At 49.1% G+C, this 22,442-nt stretch overlaps 1 protein-coding gene across 1 annotated transcript in view; it reads left to right on the plus strand.

Moving 5' to 3' along the window:
* The window catches only part of STAG3 (stromal antigen 3), a 263,346-nt gene that overhangs the window by 84,701 nt on the left and 156,203 nt on the right, over nucleotides 1-22,442 (plus strand). The window contains exon 6 of the mRNA XM_040415168.1: nucleotides 21,359-21,435. Coding sequence (XP_040271102.1) covers nucleotides 21,359-21,435 — 77 coding nt within the window. The remainder of the gene's footprint in view (nucleotides 1-21,358; nucleotides 21,436-22,442) is intronic.

A 22,442-nucleotide genomic window follows, 5' to 3' on the forward strand; every position in this document is an offset into this window, starting at 1 on the left:
CTGGGTGGGGGGGAATCTTATGAGAGGTCGCTATGGTACATGTGCTTCAATACCTATTCTTGTGATATACTGTCATGAGTCGAACGGATGATCTGATGTATATGCCATACCATTGAAGAATATGTATTTGAAAAGCAACGACTTAAAATTGGTTTTTGTTTCTGTTCTTCTTGCTCTGACTTTTCACCTAAGAGACTGTTGGAACTTTTCCGAGGTGCTGTGGGACTTCTGGGACCGGGGACGGGGGGAAATAGTTTTGTCCTCTTTCTGTTGTTGAAAAAACTTTCAATAAAAATAATCTGATTTAAAAAAAAAAAAAAAAAAAAAAATCGGGGTAAAAGGATAACTTCGCATTTTCAATTTGAATGTCCTTCTTTTGTCTGGCGGCCGCCAGGATAGCATCCCAATTCCTGTAGTTTAATATCTTCATTATGAAAGGCCTAGGAGCAGCCCCTGATGGTCATGGTCTTGTAGGGATCCTATGGGCTCTCTCCACCACAAAGCTGGATGACAACTCAATCGGGCACAGTATAGTGCGAATCAATTGCTCAGCATACGCCTCCGGAGCGGAACCTTCCACCCTTTCGGGTAGCCCCAGGATTCTGACGTTATTTCTTCTATTGCGGTTTTCCGCATCCTCCACTCTGGCAAGCAAACCTTTCACCTGTTGTTGCAGGTTTCTGGTTGTTTCAGACGTGGTATTTGCAGAGTCCTCCACATCACCCAGGCGGCGCTCCACCTTTTTTAGTGCGGTCTCTCATTTTATCCATATCATGTCGTAGACCATTAATGTCGCTTTGTAAGTGATCAATCTTTGTTGTTAGAGCCGCCTGACATGCAGCGATGGCAGTCATTATCTTGTCAGTTTGAAGCTCAGCACTTGCAGCGCCACTTTGGTTCAAATCCATCTCAGTCTGGCTCATATTGTCTACCACTTCTATTGCTAGTGTAGAGCTCGCAGATGTCACTATTTTGCGGCCCATAGGTGAGGTTGATAAATGACTGTGATGTTCGCAGTTATAGGGGAGGGGGTGCAATCAGTGATTCTTTAAGCTGCAACAGTCCCCGGTGATGGTCACACTAAAGGAGGGGGTGTGGGCAACAATACAGTCCTTTATCCTTATTTGTAGGACAATTGCAGGTGGCAGAGTTCTCCTTAAAACAGATTGCCTTTACAGGCAGACGTTTGTTGCGGCTTCTCAGCCTCTGTCACAGTGGAAATGCCCAAAATACTGACTGGGCTCCAGGCCCCTTCCTTCACCCCCCCCCTCCAGAGGCAACTGTGTAGAGCCCCCTCACCCTTCTTTCTCTTCAGAGGTTATTCCCTTTCCTCTTACTTGTACCACGTGCTGAGCGGTGACACAGGCGGGGAGATGTCTACCTCCACAAGTGATCCTCCAGCTGTGCAGCAGAAGCGTCCACACCACGCCGCCACCGAAGCGACCAGGCTCCTGAACAGATCCCGCCGGCAGGACGTCTGATCTCCCTTGTGTCCGCTCCAACAACTGCGCTCATCCGCCGCCTGCCTTTCCAAGATGGCCGCCCTCCGTACCAGGTAAGGAGCAGTCTTCCTCCACACAGATCACCGGAGCCTCAGGGGCACCACCAAATGCCCGAAATGTCACACCGGGTGACTTTGTAATGCCCCACTCAGCTAATTCACCCTTTCAGGGCGATTTAGAAGCCAGAGAATTGCAGGATTTTGTCAGGATGGCAGGGGAGCTCATGCAGCGTGCGTCCTCACTCCATGCCCGGCAGACCACGCCCCCCCTACGTATGTTTTTAAAATTGTCTAACCATTCTTTAACGTGTGGAATGTCCCGAGACTTCCAGTGTCTAGGCACAACCAAACGCGCGGCCTGCACAAAAAATCTCAGAAGGCCCCTCTTTAACGTTTGAATGGGTCCAGGAAGTATGGATAGCAGACTCCCCTCCAGGGACCACTGTAATGAGGTACCTGTAACCTGATTGTATAGGTCGTTCAATGCCTCCCAAAATGGGGACACTTTAGGACACTGCCACCAAATGTGAGTCATGGTACTCCTCTCCCTTCCACATCTCCAACATAAACCCGAGCAGGTCGGGTAACAGGAATGCAAGACAGCTGGCGTCCTATACCATCTGGACATAATCTTGATTTTTTTTTTTCTTGCAAACAACAGCTGACGGAAGACTTGTGGGACAGGGTGAATGCTTTTATCCACTGTTCCGCAGAGAAATTTTTCCCCAGTTCCTTCCTCCCCCCCACTCTCCTTAAACAGCCCATAGACCAGAGACACCAAATGGGTAGGTGGAGACTTCTGGAGACACACAGATTTAAAGGCCGTAAAGGTCTCTAGATAGGGTAGAAATGGGCCCTAGAGAGGATATGAACTTCTTAATGCAAATCTACTGGAACCAGGCCCCCCTGTCAGTCTGCCCAGAGAAGGAGTCTAGGGGTCGTATCACTGTTTTCAGTACTAAGTGGTGTACCCTTATATTCTCCTCCCTACGAAGGCCCAACAGCGACTGTTGGCTCATTCCCATTGGGAAGCTAGGGTTGTTAAAAATAGGTGTAATGGGACCCTGGAAAGGAAGTACATCCCAGAGGTACAGCGCATTTGTCACAGATCTGCAGCACCCCATTGGTGATACTGTAAATGGAAGGAAATCAGGTCTGTGTGATTTGGAAATCCACAATAGATCTTGAACCGGGAAACCCATCTCTTGCCTTCCAAACTAGACCCACTTCTTGGAGGAATTAATGTGGAACCAGTCCAACACATAGGAGAGGATCGCCGCTCTATGGTACAGTTGCATATCCGGGACTCCCATCCCGATCTTGTTAGAAAACGCATCCCCAATCTAGGGGACGAGCCAGCCCAAATGAAGTCCAAGAACAGAGTTCTAAGGGACTTGACGAAGGTGCACGACAGAGGGATGGGGATGGTTCTAAAGAGGTACAGAATTCTTGGCAGCACATTCATCTTTAGTGTGTGTATTCTCCCAATCCACAATAGAGGAAGTCTCCCCCAAGACAGTAAGGCCTCTTTCACACGGGCGTCATTGTTTTGGGCCGGATAAGATGTGGGTGCGTCGCAAGAAAATGCGCAAAACATTTTAATGCGTTTTGCACGCGCGTGAGAAAAATCGGCAGGTTTGGTACCCGAACTTCTTCACAGAAGTTCGGGTTTCGGTTAGGTGTTGTGTAGTTTGTATTATTTTCCCTTTATAACATGGTTACAAGGGGAAATAATAGCATTCTTAATACAGAATGCTTACTAAAATAGGGCTGGAGGGAAAAAAAAAAAAATTAAATATTTAACTCCCCTCGCAGCCCGGCTTCTTTTCTTTTCTTCTTTCTACAGGACCTGGGTAAAGGTTCTTTGATGACATCACTGCGCTCATCACATGGTCCATCACACGATCCATCGCCATGGTGATGGATCATGTGGCGGACCATGTGATGAGCGCAGTGACGTCACAACAGGTCCTTTTCCTACTGCACAGCAAAGATGAAGACAGAAGAGAAGCCGGGCTGCGCGAACAAGTGGATTAAGGTGAGTTAAATTTATTTTATTTTTTTAACCCCTCCAGCCCTATTGTACTATGCATTCTGTATTAAGAATGCTATTATTTTCCCTTTATAACCATGTTATAAGGGAAAATAATAATGATCGGGTCCCCATCCCGATCGTCTCCTAGCAACCGTGCGTGAAAATCGCACCACATCCGCACTTGCTTGCGGATGCTTGCGATTTTCATGCAGCCTCATTCACTTCTATGGGGCCTGCGTTGCGTAAAAAACACACAAAATAGAGCATGCTGCGATTTTCACGCAACGCACAAGTGATGCGTAAAAATCACTGCTCATGTGCACAGCCTATAGAAATGAATGGGTCCGGTTTCAGTGCGGGTGCAATGCGGTCACCTCACGCATTGCACCCGTTTGAAAGAGGCCTAAGTCTTTCTTAACCCCTTCCAGACCTTTGACGTACTGTTACGTCATGGGAAACACGAAGTTCCCGCAATTTGACGTAATAGTACATCATAGTGATCGCGCGGGCGCGATCACAGCAGGGGCCCGGCAGTCAGTTGTAGCCGGGCCCCTGCTGTATCCGCTGGCATCGCTGTAAAAGCCGATGCCAACGGATTAACCCCTTCTATGCCGCGGTCCGCGCTGACCTCAACATAGAAGAGGTTTGTGTCAGGTGAACGATCGCATCGAGTCCCCGCACTGCTGTGGCGGGGACCTGATGCAACACAAGGCAGCCCGATGCCGTGCAGAGGCTGCCCAATGCCTTGCACGGCATCGGGAACTGCCTTCTACGGGAGCCGAGGAGATCCAGCCTCAGGCTGGGTCTCCTAGGCAACCTGTTAGTATTGTAATGCATTGCAGAGGGGATCAGACCCCCAAAAGTGAATGTCATAAATAAAGTAAAGTAAAAAAAAGGTGTTTTTTATAAAGTAATAGTTAATAAAGTAAAAAAGAAAAAAAAAAGCCCCTTCCGTAATGACCGGCTCTATAAATATATCAGATGATCTACCCTGTCCGATAAACACCATAAAAAAATAAAAAAAAGCAATTTTTGTCACCTTACATCACAAAAAGTGCAACACCAAGCGATCAAAAAGGCCTATGCCCCCCAAAATGATCACCTCATCCCGCAAAAAAATGAGCCCCTACCTAAACAATCGCCCAAAAAAAAATATAGCTCTCAGGACATGGAGACACTAAAACATCATTCTTTTTGTTTCAAAACTGCTATTGTGCTAGCGTGAAATACATTTAAAAAAATTATACATATTAGGTATCGCCACGTCCGTAACAACCAGCTCTATAAAAATATTACATGACCTAACCACTCAGGTGAACACCGTAAAAAAAAAACTGTGTAAAAAAAATTGCAATTTTTGTCTCATTACATCACAAAAATTACAACAGCAAGTGATCGAAAAGGCGTATGCCCCCCAAAATAGTACCAATAAGACCGGCACATCATCCCGCAAAAAAATTAGACCCTACCTAAGAGAATTGGTCAAAAAATACAAAAACTATGGCTCTGACTATGGAGACACTAAAATGATTATTTTTTTTTACTTCAAAACTGCTATTATTGTGCTAAGATGAAAAGAAAAAAAGAAAAATATACATATTAGGTATCGCCACGTCCGTAACAAACAGCTCTATAAAAATATCACATGACCTAACCACTCAGGTGAACACTGTAAAAAAAAAAAAAAGAAATATGAAGACCCTACCTGAGTGAATCAGTCAAAAAATAAAAAAGCTATGGCTCTCAGACTGAGACACTAAAATATCATTATTTCAGTTTCAAAAATGCTATTATTGTGTAAAACTTAAATAAGAAAAAGTAGACATATTAGGTATTGCCACGTGCGTAACGATCTGCTCTATAAAAAAGTCACATGACCTAATCTCTCAGATAAACGCTGTAAAAAAAATAAAAATAAAACTGTGCTAAAACATCCATTTTTTTGTTACCTTGCCTCACAAAAATGTAATATAGAGCAATAAAAAAATCATATGTACCCCAAAATAGTACAAATAAAACTGGCACCTTATCCCGTAGTTTCCAAAATGTGGTCACTTTTTTGAGTTTCTACTGTAGGGGTGCATCAGGGGGGCTTCAAATGGGACATGGTGTAAAAAAAACTGTCCAGCAAAATCTGCCTTCCAAAAACCGTATGGCATTCCTTTCCTTCTGCGCCCTGCCATGTGCCCGTACAGCAGTTTACGACCACATATGGGGTGTTTCTGTAAACTACAGAATCAAAGCCATAAATAGAGCGGCGATACCCTATTTTTTTTTTTTTTACCAATTTTTTTTTTTTACTTTATTTGGGGAAAATGACATTTTTGTTTATTTTTACTTAAAACTTTAAATTTTTTGGGGGGAAAACTTTATTTTTTAAACTTTTTTTTCACTTTATTTTTTGTCCTGCTTTTGAACTTCAACTTTTGGGGGTCTAATCCCCTTTACAATGCATTCCAATACTTCTGTATTGGAATGCATTGGCTGTATGAGTAATACAGTGAGTATTACTCATACAGCTTCCGGCCTGTGAGATCCAGGGGACTGGATCTCACAGGCTTGTCACAGGAAGGCAGCGCCGATGCCTCAGGAAGGCATCGCGCTGCCTTCTATGCCATGGAGTCCCCCTTACAGCCGCACGGGGACCCGATGGCACCGCCGCCCGCTGCAACCTGTAAAAGCTGCAAACCGCAGGTCTGAATCGACCAGAATTGAATCGCCGACACGGGGGGCACCTTGTTCCGTTCACTGCCCGCTGGGCGTCCTGTGTCCTTAACAGGTTAAGTATCTCGGACTTGTGGAGGTTCCCCTTGAAGTTGCTTAGTCCCCGAAGAGTGAGAACTCCCTCAGAATGTTGAGGAGACCAACGACCGGATCGGAACAATATATTAAAAGGTCATCAGCGTATATGGCTATTTTAGATTCTAACGCTCCTACGTTAAGTCCCTTAATGGAAGGATTGGCTCTAAGAGCCCTGGCTAAGAATTCCATGACCATAATGTACAATAGAGGGGATAGGGGGCAACCCTGCCTCGTACCATTAAGAATCGGAAAGGGGGCAGAAAGAGCCCAGTTCACCCGCACTTGAGCTCTAGGGTTGTGATATAAGGCAAGGATCCTATGTGTCATATTGGGACCCAGTCCGAAAGCCCCCAGAGCCTCCTGTAAAAATACCCAATCTACCCAGTCAAAGGCTTTTGCAGCGTTGACCGAAAGGAGGCATAGGGGGATCCGGAAGAGGTTTCCCTCGCGATACGGGCTAAAGATCTAATCGTGTTGTCTCTTGCTTCCCATCCAGGGACAAAGCCCACCTGGTCTGCTTGAATCAGAGACGGCATGTGAACTTTCAGCCTGTCGACGAGGATTTTGGCATAGATCTTCACATCAATGTTGATCAGTGAAATTGGGTGGTAATTGCTACACACCAAAGAATCTTTACCCTGTTTGGGAAGTACGCAAATATGAGCCGTCAAAGCCTGAGCTGGGAAGCAAGAACCATTTGTTATAGAATTACACATGTCGGTGAGGGGATGGGATATATCGTCTAGGAATGTCTTATAAAAGCGAGGGGTGAAGCCATCTGGACCCGGGCATTTACTGACCTCTAATCTTTTAACAACCCCCTGAATCTCGTGAAGGAGAAGGGAGAAATCCCTCTCCAAATTGCCCCTCTCCTCCGCAGTTAACTTTAGGGCTCAATAATTGTGACATATATTGCCTAATTTTCTGGACTTTCTGGTCCGGAGCCAAATTAGCGTACTTCCCTTTCAAATTATAAAGGCTTTCATAGGAAGATTGGAACTCTTGCAAAATATCCCTAGTAGTATGGACATTGCCCCCATTCCTACAATTAAGTGAAGGGATGTAGGTGACTGGTTGTCTTGCATGTAACATTCTGGCTAAAAGTCTACCACTCTTGTCCCCATGACCGTAGAAAAGTTTCCTGAGTTTCTCTGGCCCCCAGGAATTTTTGGTCGATAATTTTCCGTAAAGCAGATCTGGTGTCACTAAGCTCGTGAAACACCATCAACGAAGGGTCTTTTTTATGAGGTCGCTCCAAATCGGCCAATTTCCTCAGGAGTTCTGCAATCTCTGCGGAACGCATCTTCTTGAGCCTGGAAGCATGGGATATCAGCCTACCTCCGATTACACATTTTAATGCCTCCCATTGGATGGTAGAACTAGAGGCATCTAATTTATGTACCTCCACGAAGTCCGAGATAGCAGTCTTGATGTCCGCCACGCAGACAGGGTCTCTAATCACATTATCGTTAAGTTTCCATGACCCCCTCCCTCGCGTAGGGTCTCCTATGTTCAAAGCGACCCATATCCTAGAGTGATCTGAAAAAAGTATGGGTTCAATGCCTGCCCCAGGGTGTAAATCTAGCAGACAGTGAGATATAAAAATATAGTCAAGGCGGTGATATGAGTTATGGGATAGGGAAAAGAACATTATCCGTAGGGTGGAGGATACTCCACACATCGACCAGCCGTAAGGAGTGCATGTGTCTCAAGAGTCCCCGGGCCACCACAGGAGAGAGAGAGGACCTACCTGTGGAAGTATCCAGTCTGGCATCTAGGGGAAGATGAATATCCCCACCCATAATGATTGGGAGACCGTCCGCAAAGTCCTCCAGAACTGCAAAGGCCTCAGAGGCGAAAGTCAGCTGACCTGTATTAGGGAAGTATACATTAGCAATCACAAGGATTCTTGAGTATATGGATACTTTCAAGAATAAATATCTACCTTGACAGTCATAAACAGTATTCAGAATGGTGCAATGAACTGATTTATGTATTGCAATAGACACCACTCTGGATTTGGAAATAATCATTTCATAAGTGCTATGAGCCCATATCGAGAAGTACCTGTTTTTACATGCAGGAACTTAAAATGCATCTCCTGTAGGAGGGCAATACCCACCTTCTGCTTGTGGAGGCTGTGCAAAATTTGGTTCCTTTTGGCCGGATCATTCAGGCCATTCGTATTGTACAAGCACGTCTTGATAGAAGTCATAGCACTGTTAGCGAGCGAACAGGCAAAGGGCACGGATACCAAGGAATATGGGAGGGTGGATGACACATGAGGGAAGACGTGACAAACCAGGGGAGACAACACACACAAATAAATGAGAAAAATACCATGGTGTACCAATGGTACTGTGGTATAGGTGTACACAAGCTAGCAGCCAGTGAGGAAGGAAAAAACACCCCACCTGCCACCTAATATAACCGTGGGAGAAAAGGAAGCCCAGTGTAAGCGAAGGCCCCCCCATCCCTGTGCTTGGAATAATAAGCATAATAAATGTTAATAATAACTTTGCTATCAAAAACCTGGTATGATGAGAGCATGACCCCCCCCCCCCCTTTCCACCGCAGAGTCCCTACATACAGACTCACTGAACCTATTGAGGGTTCACCAGGATGACAGAGACCTCTTAAAATAACGGGAAGCCAAAAATACTAAACTGTATATAACAGCCCTCTAACATTGGGAACCTGGCTCAGCCCACCAAAGATTGCGAACAGGAGCCAATCTTACAAACTCAAGCCAATAGTATAGAGGGACAAAGGTCACAGTGCCTTCTTCTGCTTGGAGGCCCTGGGTGACACCTGAGACCAGTCCTCCCTGGAAGGAAGAGGAGCTGGAAGTAGAATTTTTGGCCACTCGGGCAATGAGACCGTTGTTTGATCTCCTCTTTGAGTGTCTCCATTTCGGAGCGGTAAGTCTGTTCGCGGTAAGTCTGTTCTAGCCGATAGACAGATCTTTCCAGGTCATCCTTAGTGGGGAGGGCTAGCAATTGGAAGCGGAAATCCCACTCCCCTGTGGAGGTACCTGAAGTCGGACTCCCCGCTTTCCTATCTGAGAGAGAGGAGCGAGCTCCACGATCCGCTGTATGGAGAGGCGCTCCAGCGGCCATCTTAGGTGTAGCCGGCGGGCCCGCTGTGGAGCTGAAAAACTTCTAAATGCCGGCGTTTTCCAGCTGCTGGTCACTCACGGGGGGGTGGGGGAATAGTGATTTTCACAGGGATGGCGGGAGAGCTAGTCTTCCAAGCGTCCTACGCCAACGTGAGCATGCCACGCCGATTGTCAGCCGGTCCAGCCCATATTAGAGGGTATGGCCGCCTTTCATCCAGGATGTATGGTGCCTTTACTATTGAAGGTGTTTCAGTGACAAAGACCTTTCTCATCCATATCATTGGGGGACACAGGTTTGGGTATAGCTGCTGCCACTAGGAGGCGACACTAAGTACAAAAGTGTAAGCTCCCCAAAGCCCCTTCCTCCCATGTGGTCACCTCGCTCCCCCTTCTCAGGTTATCTACACTGAGGCCTGTCTTCCTCCTACAGAGGCCTCGATTCCTGCAGGTGTCCCCTGCCTCCTTTACCATCCCTCCCCCGCTGGAGACCTCTGAAGGGGCACGTTTTTATGGGTTCCCTTCTGGCCCACCGGTAATCGAGGTCCCGTCTCCTCTTGCGGCCTACCTCTCATCCGGCTCCCGCGGCTGGGGCATGTCGCGGTGCCACTGCTAACTTGGGGGGAGGGGGGGGGAGAGCGCCTTCTTTAGGACGGCTGCGTGTGTCCCTTACCTCTGGGGACGGTATGGAACGGGCTTGCGACGATCGCCGGAGGCAGGAAATTTTTAAGGGTGCAGGGCATGAGGTTTCCTTGCTTATCCATCCCTCCTTGACATCCTTCTGGCGCGAGTTCTTTGCGCCTTTTTTTCTCTGCGCTCCGCCGACTTCTTCCTTCTAAAGGACCTCTGCCTCTCCATGTTTGGACAGACTGCATTGAGGGACACGACTAGGTAAGCTACTCCTTTTACAGGGCCTAGCCTACTCCACTCCATTCTTTACCTGTCACTACAGGGCCTTTGCTATGTCCAAGCCCAGGCCCCAAAACAGGCAGCGACATCTGTGCTCCATTTTGCCTGTGCATCTTGTCGCTTAAAATTCCTATGCGGTCAGTTGGAACCCCGCTACTTGTTGTGCTTTGCCCCACCGCTAAGTGGCTTTGTCCTTGACCCGGTAGCGGAACCAGAGTTGGCGCATTTCCTGTCAAAGATGGTACAGGATGTCTCCCACACCTTTTCCAAATTTTACAGAGTACACACCTTCTGACGCTTCTCTAGGGCGGTTCTCTGATTGCCCGGAGGGTTTCTTTTGTTCTGGCCTGCTCTGGGACTGCTCTGTAACGTCCCATGATCAAGCCTGTGTCCCCCAATGAGACGGATGAGGAAACACAGAACCAACTAAAAACTATATTTTTGTACTTACCGTAAAATCTGTTAATCTTACGTTCATTGGGGGACACAGCTTCCACCCGTTTTCTCTTTTTTGCGGGTTCTGATGGCCTATGTGGTTCTGGATTTGTGCATTGTTTGGGTTTCCTGTGTTTTTCTTGCTTCTCCTACTGCTTTTGCACCAACTGTTTTAGCTTAGTCCCTGTAGGAAGGGTATAGCTGAAGGGAGGAGCTCACACTTTTGTGCTTAGTGTCGCCTCCTAGTGGCAGCAGCTATACCCATGGTCAAGCCTGTGTCCCCCAATGAACGGAAGAGAAACAGATTTTACGGTAAGTACAAAAATCTAGTTTTTAGTTGGTTCTGTGTTTCCTCATTCAGATGGGGAGTGCCTTTTTGAGAAAGACTGTACACATTTGCAGTGAAATATCGAGCTTACCCCAACCTCAATATGTCTCCGAAGACTTTCTTTCCTATAGAGAGGGATGTAATTGGTATCTTGGTTGAGGTAATCCTGCAATTTGCAACCGCAAGCTGATATCACGGTCCATGCAAATCTGTGAAGCTGCGGTCAGTGGCTGTGTATTGTGCCTTAGCAGCAATGCCTTCTGTACAACATAGATCCCTTATGTTTACGAGCCATGAGAGAGATTTAGGAAACTGCATGTTTAGTATTGGTAGTAAAGACTGCACACTGTGGGGGAATTTATCAAGGACCAGCATCTTTATCCCCTGCGCTGTTAGAGGATGCCCTTAACTTATTATGAGGCACACCCTTTGTCATAAATGAGGTGCATCCTCCCAGCAGTCCATGTGCTGAAACTTATAAATCTACGCCCGCTCTGAGCTGTGGGTCTTCATGTACTGTAAAAATGGCCAGTCCCTCCCCACTACCCCTTTTTGGAAAGTGGAGAAGGCAGAGTACAAACTCCACACAATGACCATTTAAAAATTCACAAACCCAGGATTTACAATTTTTTTATATTTTTTTTATGCCATAAAACTGGCCTAGAATGATAAATTCCTACTATGAAAAAATGCAGGTGCCTCCGTCCAGAGAGTAGGGCTACACAGTGACATGTGTTGCGCGACAAAAGGGAACAACTACGACATTTATGACGCACCAATGACGCACAACATTTTTTGTAATGACAGTCGGTGGTGTCACGCTGCGACACGACAGTCCAACTTGTATGGCTTTTTTGTGACTGTTGTAGTCACAGCGAGACACCACTGACTCTCATTATAAAAAATGTCATGCGACAAAAGGTCATGTGACACATGTTGCCGTGTAGCCAAAGCCTCAGCTTATCATATCTGAGAGGTAAAAGAAGGATCACAGATTCATGTCTGCCGGGGGACTGTATCATCCTTACTGGCTGTACATTGTATTTCTGTTTAACTCCTTAGTGACCGGTGTCCATGGAATGTTTTCTTCATTGTGGTATTCTGGTGACCATGACTTTTTTTTCCTATCTATGTAACTGTATGAGCTGTATTTTTATTTCTCGCCCATATTCCTTGGGGGACACAGGAAACCATGGGTATAGCTCTGCTCCCTAGGAGGCGTGACACTAAGTGAAAGCTGTAAGCCCCTCCTCCATTAGCTATACCCTTCAGCCTGGAGAAGAGACTGCCAGTTTTTGCTTAGTGTCCAAGGAGGCAAGACACCCCCTGCTTATGCAGGGCTGTTTTCCTATGATTTTTTATTTTTGCGTTATTTGTTGTTTTTAATTCGATTTTTTTCTACCTACAGGGACAACAGAGGCGCATTAGACCCCTCTGTTTCTCCCGGGGTTGAGTTGCGCCAGTGCCGGTAATTCCGCACTGCCGCCTCCCCCACAGAAGACAAGGTGGACCAGGGCAGCCTCGCTCCCCTGCGTCCCGCCAGCTCAGGGTCGCCCGCACGCCAAGTCCCTCCCCCGGCTTCCTGCCACTGCGGTGCCAGGAGCTGAAGGGGCGACCCCCGCTGGATGGACTGAGGGCGAAGACAGCGTATGGTGAGAGTGGCTGCTCCAGCCTCCCCTTCCTTCCTCCCACCGCTGCTACATCCCCCAGGGCCGCTGCTACATCCCCCATGGCCACTGCTACATCCCCCATGGCCACTGCTACATGGCCACTGCTACATCGACCCCCCCCCCCCCCCCCCCCCCACCATACCGGGACCGTTACCGGGCAGGGGAGTTTATCTGGGCAAGTCCTTGGCAGGGACGCTGCCTTCAGGGGACGGCTGCAGGCAAAAGCAAGCCGTCTGCCACATCCAGGCGCGGCGGGGGCCGCTTACTTGGCGTGAACGGCGCCATTTCATCTTGGCCGGCACTTCATCATCCTTGGGGGTTAAAATCATTTTGCCGCGCGCGGCTCTGCTTCTTCTTCAGCGCGGCAGAGAGGGGGCGGAGCTTCCTACATGCGCTCCGCTACTTCCGGTTTCATCAGGCTCCACTTCTCAGTGCTGCGTGGAATCCTCTCTGCCGTGCGATCCTGAAGCCATTCATCTCCGTGCTGCTGCCTCTCCTCCACAGCCTCCTCAGTCTGTTCCCCTTACCGCTGCCGCTTGCATCATCCGGGTCTGGTAGGACTGTTAACCCCCTCCGTGCCACCACTTTTCTTTGGGGTCCCCCACTTTAAGTGCAACATCTTTTTTCCACCATGTCAGACCCTTCTGCAGCCGCCAAGCCTTGGTACCATGCCTGTACTGCGTGTAGGGAACCCTTTCCCCGGGGGCAGTCTGATCCGCACTGTACTGCATGCCGAGCTCCACCGCAGCCTCAGTCGCCCCCTGTGTCGCTCCCTGCTTCCTCTGACCCGCCTGACTGGGCTAGATCCCTGTCCCAGGCCGTGGAAAGCCTCTCTCATGTCGTGGGCCGCCTAATAGACAGGCCACCTACCCCGCAGGACGCCTCTCTGACTGTCGCGCCCTCCGGGTCCACTGCTTCTGCCGCTGCAGCGGGTTCACTCTCTCTTAGTGACCCCTCCCGAGCTAGGCACTCTCAGAAGCGTATTAGAGTAGAGCGAGCCTCCTCCTCTGAGGCCTCACTCTCCCCGCCATGCGTGCGCACCCAGACGAGCCTCTCCTCTCCAAAGGATTCGCTCTCTGAAGGTGAATTGGCGGTTTCAGATTTGGAAATGGACTTGGCCCTGCCGTCCAAGCTAGCCTCAGCGATGGGTCAACTCATCTCTGATATTCGTGACACCTTTAAGGTGCAGGATGATCCCCCTAGCTCTGACGCAGCTAGCGTCTCCTTTATCAGACCCAGGCAGGCCTCAAAAGTCTTTCCAATCCACTCTGATTTCTCCTCTGTGGTGTCTAAGGCTTGGGCTCGCCCGGACGCCCGTTTTGTCAACCCCAAGAAGCTGGACATTTGCTATCCTTTTCCAGCCGATGTCGTGGCCACATGGTCTTCCCCACCCAAGGTGGACCCCCCTGTGGCCCGGCTGTCAAAGAACACGGCCATCCCTGTTCCCGACGGGTCCTCTCTTCAGTCAGCGGAGGACCGTCGCATGGAGACCCTTTCCAAGGGCATTTTTGCTGCCTCCGGTTCTGCTCTCAGACCGGTTTTTGCCTCTGCTTGGGCAGGGAAAGCAATCTCTGCTTGGGGTGCGCAGCTGGAACAGGAGTTGGACTCGGACGTCCCCATCCAGGACCTACGTTCCTTGGCCCAGCTTATTATTCGGGCCGGGAATTTTGTTTGTGAGGCCTCCCTTGATGCGGGAGCCCTTATTGCACGCTCCTCCGCCCTGGCAGTTTCCGTCAGGAGGGAGCTCTGGCTGAAGGTTTGGAAAGCGGACGCTGCCTCTAAACGTTCCTTGGCGGGGCTACCGTTTGCGTGTTCCCGCCTTTTCGGGGTCCGCCTAGACGAACTCATTTCGGAGGCCACGGGTGGTAAAAGCACCCATCTTCCTCAACCCCAAGCCAGGGGCGCCCCCCGCGGACGCCCTGGTGCGTCTCGTTTTCGGTCCTCCCGCAGGGCCTCTGGGGCTCCCACCACAGCTGCCGCTTCGGCTCCTCCCCAGGACAAGCGTAGGAAGCCGTTTTTTCGGGCGCAGCCCTCCTGGCGCAAGCCGCAGGCTGCCCGCACACCCGCAGCAAAGCAGTCCTCTGCCTGAAGGCGCGCCCCCACCCACCCGGGTGGGGGGCCGGCTCCTCCTTTTCAGGGACGTCTGGATGGCTCACGTCTCCGACGCCTGGGCCCTCGAAATTGTGTCCTCCGGATACAAAATCGAATTTGCATCCTTCCCTCCAGATCGGTTCTTTCGCTCCCGCCCGCCGCGGGACCCGAAAAGCGCGGCTGCGTTCTCCGCGGCCGTTCAAGCCTTACTGGACAGGGGGGTGATTACCCCCGTTCCTCTAGAGGAAAGGTTCCAAGGGTTCTACTCGAACCTCTTTGTAGTTCCCAAAAAGGGAGGTTCGGTGCGGCCCATTTTGGACCTCAAAAAGCTCAACCGTTTTCTCCTCCTTCGACGGTTTCGGATGGAATCCCTCCGTTCCGCGGTGGCTTCCCTGGAGCAGGGAGATTTCATGTCTTCCATCGATATACAGGATGCCTACCTCCATGTTCCGGTAGCCCGGTGTCACCATCGCTTCCTCCGATTCGCCGTGGGGGACCTCCACTTCCAGTTTGTCGCCCTTCCCTTTGGGCTGGCAACAGCCCCCCGGGTGTTCACCAAGGTCCTGGCCCCGGTTTTGGCCTTACTCCGTTCCAGGGGTGTTTTTCTGCTACCGTACTTGGACGATATCCTCATCAAGGCTCCGTCCCTTTCTCAAGCGGTTGCCAGCGTGGATCTCACTCTAGAAACTCTGGCGAGGTTCGGTTGGGTCATCAACTTCCCCAAGTCCTCCCTTCCCCCCTCCAGACAACTAGTCTTCCTGGGAATGCTTTTAGACACAGGAGCGGCGGAGGTACGTCTTCCCTCGGAAAAACGTCTGATCCTCCGTGGGGCGGTTCGGGGTCTCCTCCTCCACCGTCGACCGTCCTTCCGCTTCTGCATGCGGGTCTTGGGGCAGATGGTTGCCTGCTTCGAGGCGATCCCATTTGCGCAGTTTCACTCCCGCCCTCTCCAACGGGCGATCATCTCCTCCTGGGACAAATCGCCGGAGTCTCTGGATCATCCCTTCCGTCTATCGCCTCCGGTGCGGTCATCTCTCCGCTGGTGGTTACAGTCCCCTCTTCTGGGCAGGTCTTTTCTGCCACTCAACTGGTTGGTGGTTACAACCGATGCCAGTCTCTTGGGCTGGGGAGGCGTTTTTCCTCCCCGATCCGTCCAGGGCATTTGGTCTCCATCGGAGTCCAAACTCTCGATCAATGTCCTGGAGCTGAGAGCGGCCCTTCTGTCTCTACGACACTGGACTCATCTGCTGAAGGGTCATCCTGTTCGTGTACAATCGGACAACGCCACGGCTGTGGCGTACATAAACCACCAGGGGGGGCACTCGCAGCGCTGCAGCAATGCGGGAGGTCACCAGCATTCTCCGTTGGGCGGAAGCCCACGTCCCGGCCCTTTCTGCAATTTTTATTCCAGGGGTGGACAATTGGGCGGCGGACTTCCTCAGTCGCACCACCGTCGACCCCGGCGAGTGGTCTCTTCACCCGGAGGTATTCGAGGCCATTTGCCTTCGTTGGGGCATACCGGACGTGGACCTCATGGCCTCAAAATTCAATCATAAGGTCCCCGCCTATCTGTCCAGGACCAGGGATCCGGGAGCTTGCGGAGCCGACGCCCTCGTTCTTCCTTGGCGAGGCTTCGCGCGCCCATACATATTCCCTCCCATCCCTCTCCTGCCCAAGGTCCTTCGGAAGATCGCGGCGGAAGGCGTCTCGGTGATTCTGGTCGCTCCGGACTGGCCCCGCCGGTCTTGGTATGCCGACCTCATGCTGCTCCTGGCAGACGCGCCCTGGCCGCTGCCCGCCAGGGAAGATCTTCTCTCTCAGGGACCGATCTTCCACCCGCGTTTAGGGTCCCTACGTTTGACGGCGTGGTTGTTGAGACCACCGTCCTGACACGTAGGGGTTTTTCTGCGGACGTCGTCCGCACCATGATCCGCGCCCGTAAGCCGTCCTCTTCTAGGATCTATTATAGGACCTGGAGGACCTTTTTGGGGTTCTGTGCCGATCTGGGGATTCCTCCGCTCCGCTTTTCTCTCCCCACCGTTTTGTCCTTCCTGCAGAGCGGACTGGCCCAAGGGCTGGGCCTTAGTTCTTTGAATGGTCAGGTGTCTGCGCTGTCCATTTTGTTTCAGCGCCCACTGGCCCCCCTTGGTCCTGTCAAGACCTTCCTTCAGGGCGTGGCTCACGCGGTTCCCCCGTACCGTCCTCCGGTACCGCCCTGGGACCTGAACCTGGTTCTCTCAGCGCTCCAGGCTTCCCCTTTCGAGCCTCTGCGGACGGTTTCCTTGCGACTTCTGTCCTGCAAGGTTATTTTCCTTGTAGCCGTCACCTCTCTTCGGAGGGTGTCCGAATTGGCTGCACTCTCCTGTCTGGAACCTTTCCTGGTGTTCCACCAGGACAAGGTGGTTCTTCGTCCGGTCCCTTCCTTCCTTCCTAAGGTGGTCTCCGCCTTTCATCTGAACGAGGACATCGTTCTCCCCTCTTTGTGTCCTTCCCCTTCCCACCCGCGGGAGAGGAAGCTTCATCGCCTGGACGTTGTCAGGGCGCTCAAGATTTACCTGGAAGTAACCAGCTCTTTCAGGCATACTGACTCGCTCTTTGTGGTCCCGGAGGGGTCGCGCAGAGGGATGGCGGCATCCAAAGTTGCTATCGCCCGTTTTGTCAAGATGGCTGTTACTGAGGCTTATCTCGCCAAGGGCAAGGTTCCGCCCCTTGGTGTTACCGCTCACTCCACTAGAGCGGTCGGGGCTTCCTGGGCTCAGAGGAATCGGGCTTCTACGGAGCAGATTTGCAAGGCGGCCACTTGGTCCTCCTTGCACACCTTCACCAAGTTCTACAGGGTGCATACTCATGCGTCGGCTGAGGATGCTTTAGGCCGTCTGGTGTTGCAGGCGGCAGTTGATTGATGCCTCTGGTGTTGGTTGAGTTTGTTCTGGTCCCTCCCTTCTGGGACTGCTCTGGAACGTCCCATGGTTTCCTGTGTCCCCCAAGGATTATGGGCGAGAAAAGGAGACTTTTGTATTACTTACCAGTAAAGTCTCTTTCTCGCTCTTCCTTGGGGGACACAGCACCCGCCCTTTATTTGGGTTACAGTTGTGGTTCCGGCTTGGTTGCCCCCGTTGGGGCTCGACAGTTCTTTTTCCGGTTGGTGGTTATCTTTCACTACTTGGACACGCAACTGGCAGTCTCTTCTCCAGGCTGAAGGGTATAGCTGATGGAGGAGGGGCTTACAGCTTTCACTTAGTGTCACGCCTCCTAGGGAGCAGAGCTATACCCATGGTTTCCTGTGTCCCCCAAGGAAGAGCGAGAAAGAGACTTTACTGGTAAGTAATACAAAAGTCTCCTTTTTTTGTGGCACTTTTTATTGGCACCATTTCGGGGTAGATATAATCTATTACAGAAAAAAACAGCAATTTTTTTTATTTTTTTTGTGTTCACCAAGTAGTATAAAAATAAGTTCTCTGGGCTTTACCAAATTTATATTGTTTTTTTTTATGTTTTACTACTTTTATCACAATAAAAAACAAAAATTTGTTAAAAAAATTGTTCTTCCATTGCCACATATCAAGAGCTTTGACTGAGCCGTGTGAGGGCTCATTTTCTGCGTATTGTAGTTTTTTCAATGTAATTTTGAAAGTTTTTTTGTTTTTTGTCTTTTTTTTTTTTTGCAAGGTAACAACAAAAAACGAGCAATTTTAGCATTTTTTTCTGCATTCACCATGCAGGATAAATAATGTAATTCATTTATAGTTTTGGTCGTTACGCAATACCTATTATGATTATTTTTTTTATTTAATTATTTTTATTAAAGTTTTATAGGGGAAATTGGATTTTTTTTTTTTAATAGTACTTTTTATTGAATTTTTAATTGCTACATTTTTAGTCCCACAAGGGAACTTGAACTAGTGATTCAATGCCAAAATTTTCCAACCAGTTATATGTGAATGATCTTTCATGCTAATTCTTCAAACCGTGTCATTGCTGATCCTGGTCATTCTGCTGGTTCAATTGGACTAAGGGCTCTTTCACACCTGCGTTCTTTTCTTCCGGCATAGAGTTCCGTCGTCGGGACTCTATGCCGAAAGAATACTGATCAGGATTATCCCCATGCATTCTGAATGGAGTGAAATCCGTTCAGGATGCATCAGGATGTCTTCAGTTCCGTAACGGAACGTTTTTTGTCCGGAGAAAATACCGCAGCATGCTGCGCTTTTTGCTCCGGCCAAAAATCCGGAACACTTGCCGCAATGTCGGATCCGGAATTAATGCCCATTGAAAGGCATTGATCCGGATCCGGCCTTAAGCTAAACGTCGTTTCGGCGCATTGCCGGAGCCGACATTTAGCTTTTTCTGAATGGTTACCATGGCTGCCGGGACGCTAAAGTCCTGGCAGCCATGGTAAAGTGTAGCGGGGAGCGGGGGAGCAGTATACTTACCGTCCGTGCGGATCCCCGGGCGCTCCAGAGTGACGTCAGGGCGCCCCAAGCGCATGGATCATGTGATCGCATTGGACACGTCATCCATGCGCATGGGGCGCTCTGACGTCATTCTGGAGCGCCCCGGGAGCCGCACGGACTGTAAGTATACTGCTCTACCGCTCCCCTGCTCCCCGCTCCTACTATGGCAACCAGGACTTTAATAGCGTCCTGGCTGCCATAGTAACACTGAAAGCATTTTGAAGACAGTTCCGTCTTCAAATGCTTTCAGTACACTTGCGTTTTTCCGGATCCGGAGTGTAATTCCGGCAAGTGGAGTACATGCCGGATCCGGACAACGCAAGTGTGAAAGAGCCCTAAGCCCTCACTCTATTGATAAAATCTGAGACAGTTGGTCAATACATTTTGATCAAAACACATCTAAGCCCACCTACCAAGCGACAAGGTGGTCTCAGTTCAGGCGGGTCCTACGCTAAACCTGCCTATGCATAGAGTGAGGGCTTTGTCCATATGTTATTCTTGCATCTATTATTATAGTGCATTATTTTCTGTGACTGTATAAATGTAGCCATGTACATCCGCAACATTCATTATCCTATTGTGCAGGATGTTTTATATATTATTTTTCCGTGATTCATTCTGCTGGTTGCCTGCTGTATTATATACATACTTATCCCTACAACCCCTACAGCATAATAACCTACATGTACATGATTATGCTGGAAGGGGTTTATTAGAAAGCATCTCTGTGTCTGCTGCAGCCAGTCGCTGTCCTCATCTGCCAGTGGTTACATGCAGTACTCCTGCACGTCACTGCTTGGTCTGATATTGAAGGGTTGTGGTTGGCTCCAGTTCCTCTCTGCTTCCACATCTGGGGACCCATCCTGGATATCCCATCTCATTCCTTGTTAGTTCCACTATAGGTTACAGAGGGATTTGGCTCGTCTTGTATCTTCTCTAACACCCCCCTTCACACTTGTATTTCCCTTTACTGCGCCTTTATAGCTTCTTCTGGAGCCTTTCATTGTTTTCCACCATGTGGATCCCCTCACCACTCTACAGTACAAGCTTGCTGTCCTGGCCCAAACCTCACATTGCCTAAATCAAATTAAACATAACCTTCTCTCTATTTTGGGGTCAGTCTTGTTTCCTTCTTTGTCCCTGTTTGAATATATTTCTCTGCAGGGCCCCTATGCTAAGGCGAGTATTTCCCAAATCTACAAGCTTTTGAACTCAGCAGTGACAGGGGCAGCTTATCTTGAAAACTAACCTGACACGTCAGGTGCCCTTTAATAGTTTCTGGTGCAGGACTTAAAGGGAACCTGTCATCAACTTTGTGCTGCCCATACTAACGGCAGAATAAAGTAGAGACAGGTGAGTTGATTTCAGCGGTCTGTCATTTCTAATGTAAAAGTAAGTGGTTGCCGAGTCAAACATCTCAATCATTGCAGAACTGGGCCTGGAAAAGAGTCAGGGCCATCTGAGAAGAGTCCTGGTTATTCATTTCTATTGTGTTTTGCTGCCAGTTTAGTTTTCACCCTTGGCATTGCAAAGGTTGAAATACATGATGATACTCCCTTTAGTACGGCTCATCTATGAGCTACATCAGAAGAATATATTCTGTGATGCAGTTATGTGTGACTTCTTGTATTGGTGAGAATTACCAGACATGCAGCTGTATTGGTATATAGTTGCTTACCTTATCTTATCCAGGTTCACCATTTTTTAGGAAACTAAAGTAAGTTGTATTCCTTTCCATTTCTGTATGTCCGCATGGCTGTTCCGCAAAAAGATAGACCATGTCCTATTCTTGTCTGTTTTGCGCATAGGCATTGTTACAATGGATCTGCAAAAAAAACAGATGCAATACAGATGTTACACGGACGTCATCTGTATTTTTTGCAGACCGTGCATGAGTCCTATGAGTACAACACTAGCATGTCTTATAAAGAAGGAGCCATGTTGTAAAATGTAAATTGCAGAAATGCATTAGTTATAATGTGGTCTGTTTATTAAGCATTGTCTGTCCTTTGTTCCAGGCACAGTGACCAGAGACATGATGGAGACCATGCAGAATGCAGAAATCATTAGGAGAATGACGGAAGACTTTGATGAAGTTAGTATTCTTAGTATTTCTTCAAGCAACAGCTAGCAATCCCCCCCCCCCCCCCCCCCCCACCCCCCAAACCAAGAAACAAGGTTATACGTTCCTGGTGCCCACTGATCCAGGAAGTCTTCCTCCAGACCACTGTATTAGGTCAGGTCATGAATAGGACTGTTTAAAGGGAACCTGTCACCGGGATTTTGTGTATAGAGCTGAGGACATGGGTTGCTAGATGGCCGCTAGCACATCCGCAATACCCAGTCCCCATAGCTCTGTGTGCTTTTATTGGGTAAAAAAAAAAGATTTGATACATATGCAAATTGACCTGAGATGAGTCCTGTCCCTGACTCATCTCACGTACAGGACTCATCTCAGGTTAATTTGCATATGTATCAAATCGTTTCCCCCCCCTTTTTTTTTTACACAATAAAAGCACACAGAGCTATGGGGACTGGATATTGCGGATGTGCTAGCGGCCATCTAGCAACCCATGTCCTCCGCTCTATACACAAAATCCCGGTGACAGGTTCCCTTTAAGATTTGAGCATGCAGGAATGGCCCGGAGAAAGACACGTCTCTTTAGATCCACATGGAGAAGGAAAGATGGTGAGTAATGGTAAACAGCAAAAAAAGGTCAGTGTCGAGTGTACCTGGTAAGTTTCTTGTATAATTGTGGACAAATACATTGCTCTACTATTTTAGCTTACCGAGGAAGCCCTTTAGTTGCTATGACAGCCTCCAGACCTCTGAAGGCTCTAAGGGAGGGATGCTCAACCTGCGGTCCTCCAGCTGTGGTAAAACTACAACTCCCACCATGCCCTGCTGTAGACTGATAGCTGTATAGGCTGTCCAGGTATGCTGGGAGTTGTAGGTTTGCAACAGCTGGAGGGCCTCAGGTTGGGTCTGTCATAGTGATGGCAGCGCTCTGTAGGAAAACTGTGAATTTCATATAGGGTGCAGTGTTAAAACATTGCAGGTCTCTGCGATCTTTCTGCAAATATCGTGATATTTGCTTCATC

This window comes from Bufo bufo, chromosome 1 (assembly GCF_905171765.1).
Source record: "Bufo bufo chromosome 1, aBufBuf1.1, whole genome shotgun sequence".
Lineage (NCBI taxonomy): Eukaryota > Metazoa > Chordata > Amphibia > Anura > Bufonidae > Bufo > Bufo bufo.